This window comes from Amblyomma americanum, chromosome 5 (genome assembly GCF_052857255.1).
Source record: "Amblyomma americanum isolate KBUSLIRL-KWMA chromosome 5, ASM5285725v1, whole genome shotgun sequence".
Classification (NCBI taxonomy): Eukaryota; Metazoa; Arthropoda; class Arachnida; order Ixodida; family Ixodidae; genus Amblyomma; species Amblyomma americanum.
The window spans coordinates 57123312-57138629 of NC_135501.1; the positions used below are offsets into that span (position 1 = coordinate 57123312).

A 15318-nucleotide genomic window follows, 5' to 3' on the forward strand; every position below is an offset into this window, starting at 1 on the left:
CTCCCGCGGGCAGGCTTCAGCAGTCTCCCCCGCGGCGACGCTGGCGCCCTCTCTTGCCAGTTAATGTAACTGACAAGGGAACCCGCTCAGCCTCGAGGGGAGACCGCCGCTGCACGGTGCCTCGCGGGAAAGCAAACTCAGGGGGCTGCAGGGCAGGTCCCCACAAATTGCACGTGTCATTACTTTTGCTTCCATAAAGACTACTTACGTCGGAGGGAAAGGATAGCTGAAACCAGCGTGCATTTTGATGTTCATGTGCGTTCTTCATAATAAGAAAAAGTTCCCGAAACTCCTCCTAAAACTGCACTATGCGACACTTCAAAGGCCTGAGCATACGCGGTTTTTCAACTACCCAAATAGCACGGCTAAAGGCGCACGCTTTCTTTTTCTACTCGAAATGGCTTGTTCCCCTGCAACCGACTTCATTTTTTTTCTACGCCGTTTGCAGTATGTATAGTAGCACAAATAAAACGAGACCCAGTGTCCATAAAGAACTTTTCACTGTCTCACGGAATTACCGGTTGTGATATCAGTTGGAGCACTGGCGGCCGTCATGCTATAACTGTGTGTCTAGGCGAAGGAGACTCGTTCTACACCATTGACCGCTTTCCCGTGACACAGCGTTTTTAGGCAGTAGCGCTTTAAGTACATCCAACTTGCAGGTCGTAATCGAAATCGAGTCTCGCAGGAAATTACTCCTCACCCGAGTCACTTTTTTAGTGACCGTGGAAGACAAGCGGGAGTTCATAACTCATGTAGAGTTCACTATATCTTCGCTGGTTGATGTCGAAATTTGAGGCTCATAAAAGACTTGCAATGAATCTGGCAAAGAACTCGTTGTCATTTTGACAAATAAATAGAGTTTCAAAGATATTTCCTGTCACAAACGCCCTAAGGAATTGCATTGTTTACAACTATGATGTAAATTAGGAGCACATATTTTTCAAACTATTTAAAGGAAGCTTAAAAAGTAGGGAAACTGAAAATCGGTGAAGATCTTACTGCTCTTCCTTGAAAGATCAATCAAAGTTAACAGGTGAGGGGAGGGTTACAAATTTAACTTGGGACACTGCTAAAACTTGCGCGGACAAAGAGCCTAGACACTGGGTCTCTCATATTGCCCCAGCAATCTTCTTCATCTCAGTAAATATGGCACATACCCACGCGGGGGGATTGGCCAAGGTGCAATCTGACGAAGGTCTCAGCAATCTCATGAAGCTTTCTCTTCTTTCAATTACGCGCAGCAAAGAGGGAAGCTTCTGCTTCTGCCTAGTATTGACGATGGGGTGCGATACAAAAGGGCGATCGCAATGTTTTTGCAGCAGCCGCCACTTGTGACCACCGATAGGAAGGCTGCTTTTTTCCACCATACCGTACAGGTCACACCCCACGACTACTGCAAGCATGCATGAAAGAAATGTGCGCTCAAATAAATTAAAATGAATCAAGCCCTGTAAATACGTTAAAAATGCTATTTGTATATTATCACTGCTTTTCATTTTACACGGAAAATATTATTCTGTACGTAAGCGGAACCAGCCGGAAGACATAGGACCACCAGAAGCCGCACGCCGCAAATTTTGTGTACATGTTTTTCACACACCCGTCGCTTCCGGAAGGCGCTTTCGGGCGGCCTCTATGAGCTCCTCCACCCGAGTTTCTGATGCTGATGTCACTGTCGCAAGCTGCTCCCGAAGAGACTCCAAATCAGAGAGGATGCGAAAGGCTTCCTCACACCGACTACTATCTCCCTCCATCACTGTTTCCAGGACAAAATCGACGGCCCTGTTGAGCCGACGGCCATTGGCAGCTAGCGCACGTCCAATCCTAGACCAAGCAGGACACGGCGGCTTGCTGACAAGTGTTAGGCCGATGAGCGTGTAATTGCTTTCCATGCCCTGCGCTATGGGCTCCAGCTCCTTGGGACCGGCGTAACGCTCGTTTAGGGACACCCACTGCAAGGTGCGATTTTTCACAAGCATGGCGCCGAAGTGCTCGCACGCCTCGATGCCCATGTCAAAAGTGCCGAAGTCCACCCGGCACACACTGGTGTTCTCAGCAAGTGCGTCGATCAGCGGAATACCGTAGCACGCGTATTCGATCTCGAAGCTCATGCTGATCCACTTCAAAATAGCGGTGCTTCGGAGGTAGTCGGCGAGGGCAGCTATTTCGACGTCGCCAAAGCAGTCAATGCCGTGTATATGCAGACGCGTGATGGTTCGGTTCATAGCAAGCCCCTTGAGCACTTGCAGAAGAGGAGCACTTTCGCGTTCCACCTGCAATGAGAGATCTAACCTCTCTACGCGGCTATGTGGAAGGGTAAGTGCCAGCTCTTCTAAGCCAGCGTTGTTCCAGATGGTCTCGATCCTGTCGCAACTGTCCCTCACGGCTTCGCGGAAGCTGCTGCTTTCTTCATCTTCTTCCAAATCATTGGCGCCGATTCGGAGGATCTTCAGCACAGGATTGGCTACCAGTGCTTGCGCTAGCGATTTCATAGTCTTGTTGGTCATCATACACCATTCGATGTGCAAGCTTTCCAGTGTACTGTTCTCCCGAACAACCGCAACAACGGGTGACCCGGTCTCTCCTTCGTCACGGTCACCGCTGATAAGGTCGACAAGCCCTACTCCAAAGTGCTTCAACGTCTTGTTTTCTTTCAGCGCTGCAAAAACGCACATGATGCTCTGCGGTGACGGTAGAGACAAATTCCACAGGCACAGTGACTCTAGAGTTGTGTTATCACTAAGCACATTAGCCACCTCTTCTCCTAGGCTTTCTGGATCTTCATGCTTGACGGTTAATCCAGCTTTCTTCAAGCTGCGGTTACTCCGCAGTGCTTGCAGGATCGACCTGGCCTCCCTGTGATCGCAGTTGTCCACCGACAAGGTTTGCAGACTTTTGGTCATTAGGAGGAAGTCGTGGAAGAGCTTGAGCCCCTCGTCGTCAAAAGCAACGCACCACAGGTGCAATGATGTCAATTTCATACACTGACACACGGACGTGACAATCTCTCTCCCTCCCTCCAGCTTGTCTGGGCCTATGGTAAGCACTTTCAAACAGTCGGCATTTGCAAGCAGTAAACGGCCAATAGATAGCGTAGCGGCTGCAGTCAGCGACAGGTACATCAAGTGCAGTGACTCCAGTGCTTCCATAGAGGCAGCGCCAGTTAGGACGTTTTCGACATCGACTTGGGAAAAGCGGAAGCTTTCTAATTTCAAACTGTGTAGTGTCCTCGCACACAGAGGAAGGGTGGCCTTGATCACGGCAGAAAGCGGTTGCGTAACCATTCCCATGGGGCCCAGGCTAAGCGAGTTCACTCGGCCGCAACGCAAGAGCCACGAGGCGAGGAGGATGGCGTCCAGGCTGGCATCGCTGTCTGGATTCACGTGCACTTCTTCGAAGGATTCAAATTCTTGCTCCCTGTAAACGAGGCCGTAGCGGCGTGGTTCCAGTTCACGTAGTTCGAGAGCGATGGGGTCGAGTAAGACGTTGCAGGCGTCGTCGAATTCTTCCTGGGAACGGCGACCGCCGGGAACCGCACCGTCTGGAGCGAGGCCTGCATTTCTGAGGACTTCGAGGAGTCTGGACGAGAGTGTGTCCAGCTCATCCGCTTCGAACACCCCATCCAGGTAAGTTAGGTCGATGGATTCCCGGCCTTCACACATAGCGAAGGATGGCCCTGCAAGAAGAGGTGCATCGAAAAATTACTCAGTGTGTCAGCGCAAAAGATAATTTTAGGCAACGAACTCAGGAGGTTATGATGAGAAATCAGGAGGTTCTGATGTCAATGTATAAGCACAAAACTAACAAAGGAAATCAGAGGCATTGCCAGAACCGCTTTATTTAGTTTTTCCGACCCAACCCAAGAGAATATTATATTTTGCCTTTTATAACTGTCTCCTGTTACATCGCAAAAAAAAAGAAACTCCCATGGGGGATGCTTGTTGTTAGTGGGCGCTTTTAGTTAGACAGTTATCTCTACATCTAGTTATCTCTAAAGACGCTGTAAAAATGACCCATTTAAGCGTATAAATGGCCGGTGAACTAATTGCTTGTTTGCTAACGAAAAGGCTTAAGCTTCATTTGAGGACATCGCAGCGAGCTATCGAATGAAAAATTAAAGACGTGACAGCAAAAGACGCAAAGGCTGGCGTTGATTATAGTAACATTTGGAGTAAATAATGCACCTAAATTTAATAGGCGGAATTTCAATCAGCCACCGACTGGATAAGTGCGTTATGATACTGTAATAGCTAATAAAACTGGCTATTAGCTGCTAATGTATAGCAAATAAATTTCTTTGCTAGAAAGATTGACCACCTAGAGAGAGGAAATGCATTTTGAGGTAGGAAGGGCGATTGCAAGATACAATGCTCAACTCAGAAACGGGGTTTGCCGTGTGTGTATCCAGAACCACTAAGTAATCGCTTACAAGCTCAGAAGGAAATCTCCAGATGATGTCACCCTTTTGTAAATGGGGGCACCGCTACACTACGCGATCCGAGATATCTCTTGAAAACAGAATGATAATACTAGAAGCTTGCTGAGCATTGTGAAGCATAGCAATTGACGTCACAGCGTTAAGAAAAAGCGTCAACTCCTGTTTCTACTTGACTAGTTGCGCCCATTAGCTTAGGAGTCGAGATATGCTGATAGCAGGCAGTAATATAAGTGGTATATCGACCTATTTGAAGTATGAACCTAAGCAATATTTTTAATGTGCCTGAACATTAACAGTACACAACAACTGTTTTTAACGCTGTCGCGTTAATGGTTCCGTTCTCCAGAAAATCCGTTGTGGGCGTTTTCAGCGAAGGCGTTGTCGGCACTGTGAGCGAATAATCACGGGTATAGCTCTGACAGGTGGTCCCCACAGAGCAACATACGAGGCAGATGGGCAGGGACGCATCCAAGGGGGGCCTGATGCCCCTCCCCCCCTCCCCCCCCTTCCCGAAAATCACGCTCCTCCCCCCCCTCTTCCAGCAGTGTTCTTGTTAGGCACACCCCCCCCCCCCCCCCCTCCCGTACCGGGCCCCTCCAGAAAAAATTTCTGGCTACGTGCCTGCTGGTGGGCCACCTAGCTAGGTCACGCGACTTTCCTCAAAAACTGCCCACCGTGGCAGGAGGCACTTTATGATTGGTCGCTCGGGAAGAGCAACCTGTGTGGCACAAAGCCCACCGCTGGGAGCACCTGCCATCGCAGGGTAATGGCGCATCGCTTAACCGCTGCACCGCTACACCACTCCGCGGGGAGGGGTATGACGACTCCCAGGTATCCATGAATGTAAAGTAGAGAAATAACTGTTGCATATATGGAAATTAACCCAGTAAGCTATCGCGTCATAGCCTTTTGGCGGAGCTTAACTGTTCCCTCCAATTTTTTCATCCAAAACTTCGCTGCCAATCTTCAAGATCTGCTATGTTTGGCCCTTATGTGATATGTTCACAGTCGCGCAAATATCTTGCCAAAACATTTTCGACTAATCTCACATGGACCTCTTATGCAATATGTTTTTTACTAACCAAGCGAATCCGACTCTCGGTTATCTACATCGGAATTTGCGACTCGTACCATGTTCTTTCAAAACGCTGGCTTATCTAACACTTGTTCGATTTGAGCTAGGATACGCATGTTCCGTCTGGGACTGCTTTAAAATAACCTTCCTAAAACCCTTGACTACGTTCAGATCGCGCCGCGCGGTTAATATACCCCGATTATTTGCACCACACCGTCAATAAACTAAATGCTGCAGCCAGCCTTACTAACTTTAAGAAGAAGGCGTCTCATCTGACTGTGCCTTTTACAAATACTTGATCACGTATCACATCAGGTCTCCGTAATTCTGCCAGTTCACCGGCTTTGAAGCCGCCGAAGTGACCACAAAACCGTGTAACTTACCACCAGAGCAGGCTGCCGGCCATCCGCGTCCATTTTAGGCAATGGCCTCTCTGGCTGGAACTATCTGCCCTCTCACGCTGCGCACCACTACTACACATATTATTTCAAGGCTGCTCTCAATTCTCTCATGGCTTGATGGTTCAGCCCATCCTTAATGCAGTGCCATATACCTGGGGCATCTGGGGAAAGTAAATTAGTATAAGAGGGTTAAACGTCCCAAAGCGACTCAGGCTATGAGAGACGCCGCAGTGAAGGGCTCCGGAAATTTCGACCGCCTGGGGTTCTTTAACGTGCACTGACATCGCACAGTACACGGGACTCAAGAATTTCGCCTCCATCGAAATTCGACCGCCGCGGCAGGGATCGAACCCGCGTCTTTCGGGCCAGCCGCCGAGCGCCATAACCACTCAGCCACCGCGGCGGCTCTCTGGAGAAAGTAAATAAACGATTAATATAACTAATAACTACATACATAAATACCTGTGGCCATTGGTTGTGAAGCGCGATGGCGTTGACACCGAACAATTTTTCGTCCACTTGTGCAATCACTCAGAATTATCGACAATTCAATGCGTTCCACGAGCAGGCGCGCTGTGCTCAAGTATGTCTGTTACTTGGCTGGCCCTGGGGCAGCTGGAGGTCTTTTTTTTTTTAATTCGAAGACTTGCCATGTGGCATAAACAGGGGCTGTCGATAAGCTGAAGTATGTCGTGGAGACTATTCTCCTCCAGAAACCGGAGTTTGCTCCCGCTCTTAGCGTTGTCCGTTAGTCACAAGGGCAGGTGTTCCTCCCTTGTAGCCTTAAGTCCAATTAACTTCCAGTAATTGTCTTCTTCTTGAGTCCTGCGTTCGTGGGCACGTCCATAAAAGGTGGCGAAGATCCACCTCCGGCATGGGACATTTGGGACATGTGCTGGACACTGCATCTTCCTGAGAGCCCCGTCGGGACGTTACCGACGGGGTAAAAGATGCAAAAATTGCCCGAACAGGACCTCGGTGTAAGGGTCGGAGCTCGAGGCCTTGTCCGGGCATTTTTTGCCTCTTTTCCTCATGTAGTCACAGGTGCGCATTTACATCTGTTTTGTTTCGCATCATGTCAGCTATGTCACACAAATGCATGCCTTTTATTTATTAGGAGGTCGAGTTGTCCTCACTGTTTAATTTCTAATCCGCGCCGTCCACGAGGCCTACCCTTCAATACAGCAAACGGCCTTCTGTTCAACAGACAAGGGAATGGAAAGTCGGTGTCGTGCCGGCGGGGAGCTCGGAGGTCGTGGGTTCGGATCCCACTGGCGGCCTGTCGTTATTTTTTCTTCTGCTTTTATTAATCTCCCATTGATGAAAACAACAAATAAAGACATCCCCTATGCTCTTTGGTTTCGGTGACTGCTGCTGAGTTGAGGTTGAGGCGTTGAATGCTACAGGTGGGGTTAGCCTTGCTTTATCTGCCGGCAATTGCTCCACCGCAGCGTCCCTTCGATATTAACAATGCCGCATCTACCCCGCTAAGCGCACAGTCTCTTATAATAGCACACATTCTCTCCCGCAGTCACCATCTATGCACACAATCAATCCACACAGTTCACATCACAGTCCACTCCAGAAGTCACCATCTATGCACATATTCAGTCACAGTAGAACATAGGCCATTGTAGTGCCACAGTCCATACACCCATTCACTCACATTGTAAAGTAGTCCACTCCGGAAGACACCATCTACGCACACATTCAATCGCAGTAGGCCATAGTCCGTTCCTGCTGTCACCATTTAAAAACAAGATCCGTGTTCTGCAGAAATGTTAAAAGAAGGCGTGCAGCCTCCCGTCTGCATGTCTGGTTTCCACTCGGGTAGACAATGTCCGCCACTGTGCTGTGACGGGTTCCTGTCTTCTTGAAGGAAGCGAACATCACATGCCTTTCCGCGTTGTACTCTGGGCAGTACATAATATAATGTTCGATATCCCCGCACACACCACATAAAGAGCAGAGCGGAGACGATGCTATGCCGGTTTTATGCATCCATGCAGCAGTGCGAGCAGAGGCCGTGCGAATTCGATGTAGAAGGGTCGCCTGAGATCTTCTCAGTCCCTTGGTCACACATGGCTTGTGGGACGCACTCCACAGGGTACTGAAATGATCGAGCACCGTTTTCCTGCAGACTTTCTCTATCTTGAGGTACTTTCGTCATGCCTTGTGTTCTGTGATTTAGATATTTTCATCGGCGATTCTCACCATTGCTTACGATACGCGAACGCCGTTACGCGTGTGATAATTAAGAATGACTAACAATGTCCAGAGGACCTGGCAGAGATAATCAGGGCAGTTCTACTGAAGTGCTGAAAATGACGTATACCCACCGCGGTGGCTCAGTGGTTAGGGCGCTCGGATACTGATCCGGAGTTCCCGGGTTCGAACCCGACCGCGGCGGCTGCGTTTTTATGGAGGCAAAACGCTAAGGCGCCCGTGTGCTGTGCGAAGTCGGTGTACTTTAAAGATCCCCAGGTGGTCGAAATTATTCCGTAGCCCTCCACTACGGCACCTCTTTCTTCCTTTCTTCTTTCACTCTCTCCTTTACCCGTTCCCTTACGGCGCGGTTCAGGTGTCCAACGATACATGAGACAGATACTGCGCCATTTCCTTTCCCCAACATCCAATTATTATTATTATGTGGTTTCCATGTGTCTAGTGTGCACCGTCTGCAATACAATCGGGCCAAGACGGGGCTAAACAGTCTGATAGTAACAGGTGCCTGCTAACATTTACTTCTTTGAGGCACGCGATTTCCTGGCTTGTGAACTGCGCATTTATATTCTGAAAAAGAAATGTTTTCTTTATATACATAAACTGTACTTTGTCATGAAGATCTGAAGATTTGGCATTGAATCCTGAACGGTCAGCCTTAACCTTCCAGTTAAACTTGCGACCTTGCATATCACAAGGGCTGCTGTTGCACGACGAGTTCGCTTTCCCTTTCCGCCTCAAAAGAAAAAAAAGAGTTGCTTTTAATTTAAGAATATTGCATGCAGAAACAGAACTGGCAACTGTGGGCACTTTCTGAGCGATGCCTTCTATTCTGAAGGCTTAATGCTTGCCATGGCCTTTTGAAAGAACTCAGTACCCCACTGTGATTCGTCCACACTTTCATACACTTGTTAAGGCGACTTTCCTGAACGTGCGGAAGCCATTTCCTTTCCCCCAAAACCAATTAATATTATTATTATTATTATTAACCTAGAGAGGGCCACGAATTCGAAAGAAACAATCAAATTAATCTATATATGATTAATTCTACGAATTTCCTTATGTGCTGAAGGCAATGCACGTTTGACGCAGAAATTCTCTCGCGCCGTGTTACATTGGCCGAGCAAAACAAGCAAGAGTCACGTCCACAAATGGAGGCGAAGATCCGCCTCAGGCTTGGGACATGTGGGACATGTGCTGGGCACTGCATCTTCCTGAGAGCCCCGTCGGCACGTTACCGAGGGGTAAAAGATGCAAAAATTGCCCGAATCAAATTAATCTATATACGAATTAATCATATATACGGTGGTTATCGGGAAATAGAACGCGGAATAACATATCCCCCTCTCGTTGAACCCTTGACCTTCACTTTGTATGAAGTGATGAAGAAGAGAGTGAAAACAAAAATGAAGAAGTAGCGCTACCTAGTGGAGGTCTGCGTCTAGTGGAGGTCTCCGTATAATTTTGACCATCACTGAGCCCTTATATGAAACAGCGCATGTGCATCTTTTGAAATTCGGGTCCGTTGAAATGCGGTCCAGCGGCCGAGATACGGCTCTCTAGCCTCTTGTTCTGCCAAAGATTTACGGTGCAGGTTATTAGGGAAAACGTAGAAAAGACTACTCACCACGGTGGTTCAGCTGCAGAGGCCTGCTGATGTTGACGAGGAGATCACGGGTTCCAACCCAGACAACCGCACCTTACATGGACGCAGGCTCCTGCGTCGCGCCAAGCGGGCTGGAAATCAGAAACACGCCAGCTTGTATATGCAGGTTTCTTCTGGCATCCTTTACAAACGCATCTCGCCGCTTATTCGTAAGCTATCCGAAAACGGGTCGCCTGCTTTATCTTCTCACAGCATTCGATGCTAATCGGCGTCCCCAAATTTTAGATGACGAAAAACCAGCTTTTGGAAAGCTACTCAGGAGCATGCAATACATAAGTTTGCCTTGTCCTCCTTTCTATCTGTGAAACCCTTGCGGAAGATGCTTTATTTTGTGAGTTCATTTTGACATTTCTCGATTGTATTGTTTTTTTGATTTGCTTCTGCGTTTTCACGTAAAAGCTTCGTTCAACTTCAGTTAGTCGCCTGCACAAGGTCAATTAGCCTGCATTTGGTTTCTTTCTTTTTCTCTTTCGTTCAAACTCTGCACAAAGACCTTTGTTTATATATGAAAATGAAACCACCGCACAGTTATTTTCAAGTGGTTTCTGTTTCGTTTGTAGGTTTCAACTTAAAGTTGAATGGCGCAAGGGAACGAACACAGCAAGACACAGAGACAGAAAGAGCGCCTATATACTTTACGATGAAACAATTAGCCCAACAGCAAGTACTTCTGCAACACTTCGACTGTTTGTACGATTCATTTCACCTGCCAAACTTCTGCGTATTTTTCCTGCGTAGTTTAACTTGTGGGCCTGCTTCTGCATTAATCTTTTAGTGCAGTTTTCAATGAGTGTTATTTAGTTAATAAACCTTGGAACCTGAAGTTGCAGTTCATTCTCTGTTAGATTTTCGTCTGTTAAACCTTACTCCTTTATATTGCTTATCGTCTTTAATTTGCTCTTTCTTATTACATTGTCCTCGGCGCTTATGTGCAACTGCATTGCATGAACCCCGAATATACCACTGTTATTATTACCACTGTATTATTAGCACATCTTTAAGGAGGAAAAGACTATAACGAATATATTTCGTGCACAGAAACTTGGCAGAAAGTTGAACAAAGCAGTGCCGTTCAGTTACACACAAGTCCTTCACTACTGCATACTGCATAGCCGTTTGCCCAACAACCACGATTCGCTAACTTAAAAAGAAAAATGGCTGGCGGTTTAGCATTGCCAAGCAGGAAATAATGAGCGAAAGCACGCATTTTTACAGGAGGACACCACCGTCACGTACCTCAAAACCCGCGACCCAGTTACGCTTGTTACTCAGAGGCCGCACACATAGACACAACGCTTGAACCGCGGGGAATGCGGCTAGTTCTTTCGGACTAAAAAAGTTTTGCAGGAACGAAAGCGTGGGTCCGGAAGAGAAACCAGTCCTCTATGCCTAATTTTCTGCGCGTGCTGCGCGACGATGACTGGGCGTATGACGAGGGCAGGGGAGCCATGGGGTCGGGATGATACGCGCGTGTGACTGCGCAAACACGGCCACTAGCGTCATCACATGGGAGGCAGACACGACAATGTTCAAGAGAACAAGTCGGCTATGAGTGGCTTTTACTGTTGGAGGAGATAAGATACAAAGACAGAAACTGTATCGCTTGTGGGGACCTGCCCTGCAGCCCCCTGAGTTTGCTTTCCCGCGAGGCACCGTGCAGCGGCGGTCTCCCCTCGAGGCTGAGCGGATTCCCTTGTCAGTTACATTAACTGGCAAGAGAGGGCGCCAGCGTCGCTGCACGGGAGACTGCTGAAGCCTGCCCGCGGGAGATGGGCTCTCTTCGGCCGGGATAAGTGAGCCTGGGCGGACGCGTCGCTCGGGGCTCCGCTCTTCGCCGACGGGGCGAAGAAGCGACGGGGAGACAGGCTCCCGTACTCGTCCCGTCCGGCCTGCGGAGTTTATATCCCTTGCCCTAGCGCGGGCGAACATTCGCTCGGAACCTTGCTGGTGAGTCGGACGTCCTTGATTCATTAGCGTACCTTGTTGCTAGCTGGCGTTATTGTTTCTGTAGCAATAAATGCCTGTTTGTGTCAGCCAATGTGTCGTTCCTTTGTTCCCCCAGAGCAAGGCCCGCCGTGGTCGGCGAGCGCTCGGTAGCGTACGCGATCACGGGGTGGGGTCCGGGCGGCTTTGAACCGTGTCAGCCGCGATTGAGTGGGGAGAAGTACTTATCTCCCCAAATCAACCCCACATCTGGCAGCCCAACGTGGGGCCTGCTCTTGGAACATTGGACGACTGTCGGTTCGGTTCGAGGAACGCTCTTTGTCCGGACTTGACAAGTGCTAGGCCTAGAGTGAATTTTGATCGCTAGGACCTGCGGCATGCTTTCTTGAGTGCGAGGTGTATTGCGCTGCAGCATGTTTGAACTTTTCGACATGCTCAGCACATTTTTTTTCCCTGGAGTTTCTTCGTGAGAATCACTTGGTCCGCATCGAGGGAGTTCGAGGCCTAGCGCCCGCGGAGTCGCCGAGCCCGAAGCGAGTGAGTACGGAAGCCGCGTGGGTGGTCCGAGTTTCTGTATATATTTTCTCTACTATCTCTTTTTCGACTCTGGGAGTCGCGGCTCCGGGAGCCGGGTGGCCTGGGGCCACGGGTGCCGCTACGAGCTCGCTGGTATTGCAGCTCGGCACCGGGCGCTCCGACACCGTCCGATACGGTGGGCGCCGACCGCTCAGAAGCTGCTTTGTGCAGTGAGCGGGGTAGGACCACCCCACAAAGCTGATGTCTCCTCGCGGCTGCGCGCACAAAACCCGTTTCGGGTCTTTGGTGTGGTCACGGTCGTTGTAGGAGTGGTCGTTAGGCCTGAGGCTTTTCGGAGCTGCCTGCACCACATTAAAAGAGACATGACCACCGGACCGTGACGTTGAGAGGGGGCGCACTTTGCTGCCCGTCCGTTTTTTTGCAACCTCGCACGATCTGAGCAGTCTCGTTCAACTCAAGAAAGGGCTTTGTTCACTCGAACTTTGCGTTTGCACAGCCGCCGACACGTTTTGCTAGCAAGTTAGGCATTGTGCCACGAGGCCCTTGCGGATGCCGTTTCCCCTCCCGTGACCTACGTTAAAGGCACGCCGAGAGCGTTTCGACAATTTTGCAGATCCGGTGGAGCCACCCAGGCTTGCTGACCGGTGCACATCGTCTCGCTGCCACCTGCTGCGACGGAGCGGCCTGTATCCTGTTCGCCGCATCCATCCGGGGCAGCTGTGGCGAGACCAGTCAGCAGTCACCTCCGGCTGCTGCTGCCCTGGCGACTACTGCAGGATCCTGGCCTGCAGTTTTCCCACCGGCCTTCGATTCGCGGGCCTGCGGACACGGTAGTCCGCGGGCCATACGAGTCGTCCCAGCGGAGACCTTCACGCCGCCTTCGGAATACCGCGGAAGTCTGCGTGGACGCTGTCGGCGTGACCTCCGCTGCAAGACGTGCCTCAAAGACATGGAGACCAGGAGACTCCTCCATAGCATGTACTTTCAGGCGCGTGGGTCTATTTAAGGTTGGGGGGATGTGGGGACCTGCCCTGCAGCCCCCTGAGTTTGCTTTCCCGCGAGGCACCGTGCAGCGGCGGTCTCCCCTCGAGGCTGAGCGGATTCCCTTGTCAGTTACATTAACTGGCAAGAGAGGGCGCCAGCGTCGCTGCGCGGGAGACTGCTGAAGCCTGCCCGCGGGAGATGGGCTCTCTTCGGCCGGGATAAGTGAGCCTGGGCGGACGCGTCGCTCGGGGCTCCGCTCTTCGCCGACGGGGCGAAGAAGCGACGGGGAGACAGGCTCCCGTACTCGTCCCGTCCGGCCTGCGGAGTTTATATCCCTTGCCCTAGCGCGGGCGAACATTCGCTCGGAACCTTGCTGGTGAGTCGGACGTCCTTGATTCATTAGCGTACCTTGTTGCTAGCTGGCGTTATTGTTTCTGTAGCAATAAATGCCTGTTTGTGTCAGCCAATGTGTCGTTCCTTTGTTCCCCCAGAGCAAGGCCCGCCGTGGTCGGCGAGCGCTCGGTAGCGTACGCGATCACGGGGTGGGGTCCGGGCGGCTTTGAACCGTGTCAGCCGCGATTGAGTGGGGAGAAGTACTTATCTCCCCAAATCAACCCCACACGCTGTGAGTCCTCGAACCGGAACGCTACCTACTGTTTCACGAAGACTAGTACAGCTGGAGCCCTATTTTAAGTGGCCAGCGAATTACGTTGCACACGTGTGCCTGTATTCGCGGTAATAAACAACGAAAGAGGCCTTCGCCAGGCGCACTTCTTGCAAGGAGCCCACAAACTTCGCCCCATTACAAAAAGAATAACATGTAACCGCCTTCTCTTCAAGGCAAACAAGCGACAATTTTCATGTCTCCCGAGCAAGTGCGTGCCCTGCTTTCTTAGCATCATGAACTGGAATCATCTGTTGGCAGACCAGTAGTGAACACTGCGTAACTCAACGCGATATTTTAAACTCGAAATTTCCAGAAAACTTGGATGTCTTAAACGATGTTGCACCAACATGGAGATCATCATGGCCTAATCTTCCTTATCGCTCCAAGTATATTGAAGAAAATGCTTCCGAGCTCGCACCAACTATTTTGACGGCGATAACAAAATCAATGGGACGCACCGAAGATTCAAAATTCCCGCCGTTATATTGAGCGTTCAGTGCCGCTCGGCATCTGGTGGCAGCCGCGCAAACTAGGAGCGTCCTCGAGATTTCCTGGGCTCGTTTCCCGGCTTCATTTCCACGTGCGCGAAACAAAATTTGACTGGCGAGAAGGAAAGGAAAGAAGTCAGACCCAAAAGTGTCGCAACTTGTTTTTCACATGCCGAGCGTACGGGCACTTGCAACACGCGCAACACGCGAACGCTGCTTGGATTGTACGACAGACTAGGGCGGTTTAGCGCGGGCCGCTCAGAAGGCAGCTTCGTTCTGCTAACACACGAGGCCGCTTACCGGTTCGCTGAAAGGCTCCAGGCGCAGTCGACGCTTCGGTCCTTGTTTCTACACGGCGATGCTAGCGAGTCTGCTGGCCACTCGTCTTTTATCCGAGCGACGGCTGTGTTGGCGCGCTCACACTAGCGGGAAGCTTCCCGCGCCGGCACAGCGTCAACGTCGACGCTGCCTCCCAGCTCCTCAGAATGACGCTCACACTGCGCTCGAGCGCCCCCCTTGGAGACGCCCACCACGTGCTCTCTCTCAGTCGCCCCCTCGACGGAGAGCGACGCGCCAGGTGACGCGGTGCGGGATGCGAAGGCGCGTGGTTTGAATGGGGCGGGGGATAAGCCCTAGTAGTAGATATTAGTGCTTCGTCGCATGCCTCAAGCTAAACCCGTTATTCGTTTCCTTGTCTAGACGTGCTAAAGTGTGATCGTGGGCACCACCATTATCACCAGTCAGATTTCGTCCACTGAAAGACAACGGCCACTCTCACGGATATCTAAATAGCCCTCCCATGCGTAGAAATTATTCCTGAGTCCTCCACTTTGGCACCTCTTCCCTTTTTAACTCACAACTTCATCCCTTCTCTCAAGGCGCTGTTGAGGTG

General features: G+C 50.5%; 1 protein-coding gene across 2 annotated transcripts; it reads right to left on the reverse strand.

Annotated features, from left to right (window-relative positions):
- Nucleotides 1–171: 171 nt before the first annotated feature.
- Nucleotides 172–14919, reverse strand: LOC144132465 (uncharacterized). 2 transcript variants are annotated; one of them, XM_077664892.1, is made up of 4 exons: nucleotides 14727–14919; nucleotides 9768–9877; nucleotides 7584–8027; nucleotides 172–3679 (listed from the first exon to the last, which is right to left on the reverse strand). In XM_077664892.1, exon 4 carries the CDS (start codon nucleotides 3663–3665, stop codon nucleotides 1596–1598), a length of 2070 nt encoding a protein of 689 aa, XP_077521018.1. In that variant the 5' UTR covers nucleotides 3666–3679; nucleotides 7584–8027; nucleotides 9768–9877; nucleotides 14727–14919; the 3' UTR covers nucleotides 172–1595. The 2 variants fall into 2 exon arrangements, with proteins under 2 accessions (XP_077521018.1, XP_077521017.1); XM_077664891.1 differs by lacking the exon at nucleotides 7584–8027.
- Nucleotides 14920–15318: the final 399 nt, after the last annotated feature.

Bases quoted from the DNA above. Each gene is read 5' to 3' on its own strand.
- LOC144132465 (XM_077664891.1), bottom strand. From the start codon at position 3,665: ATGTGTGAAGGCCGGGAATCCATCGACCTAACTTACCTGGATGGGGTG.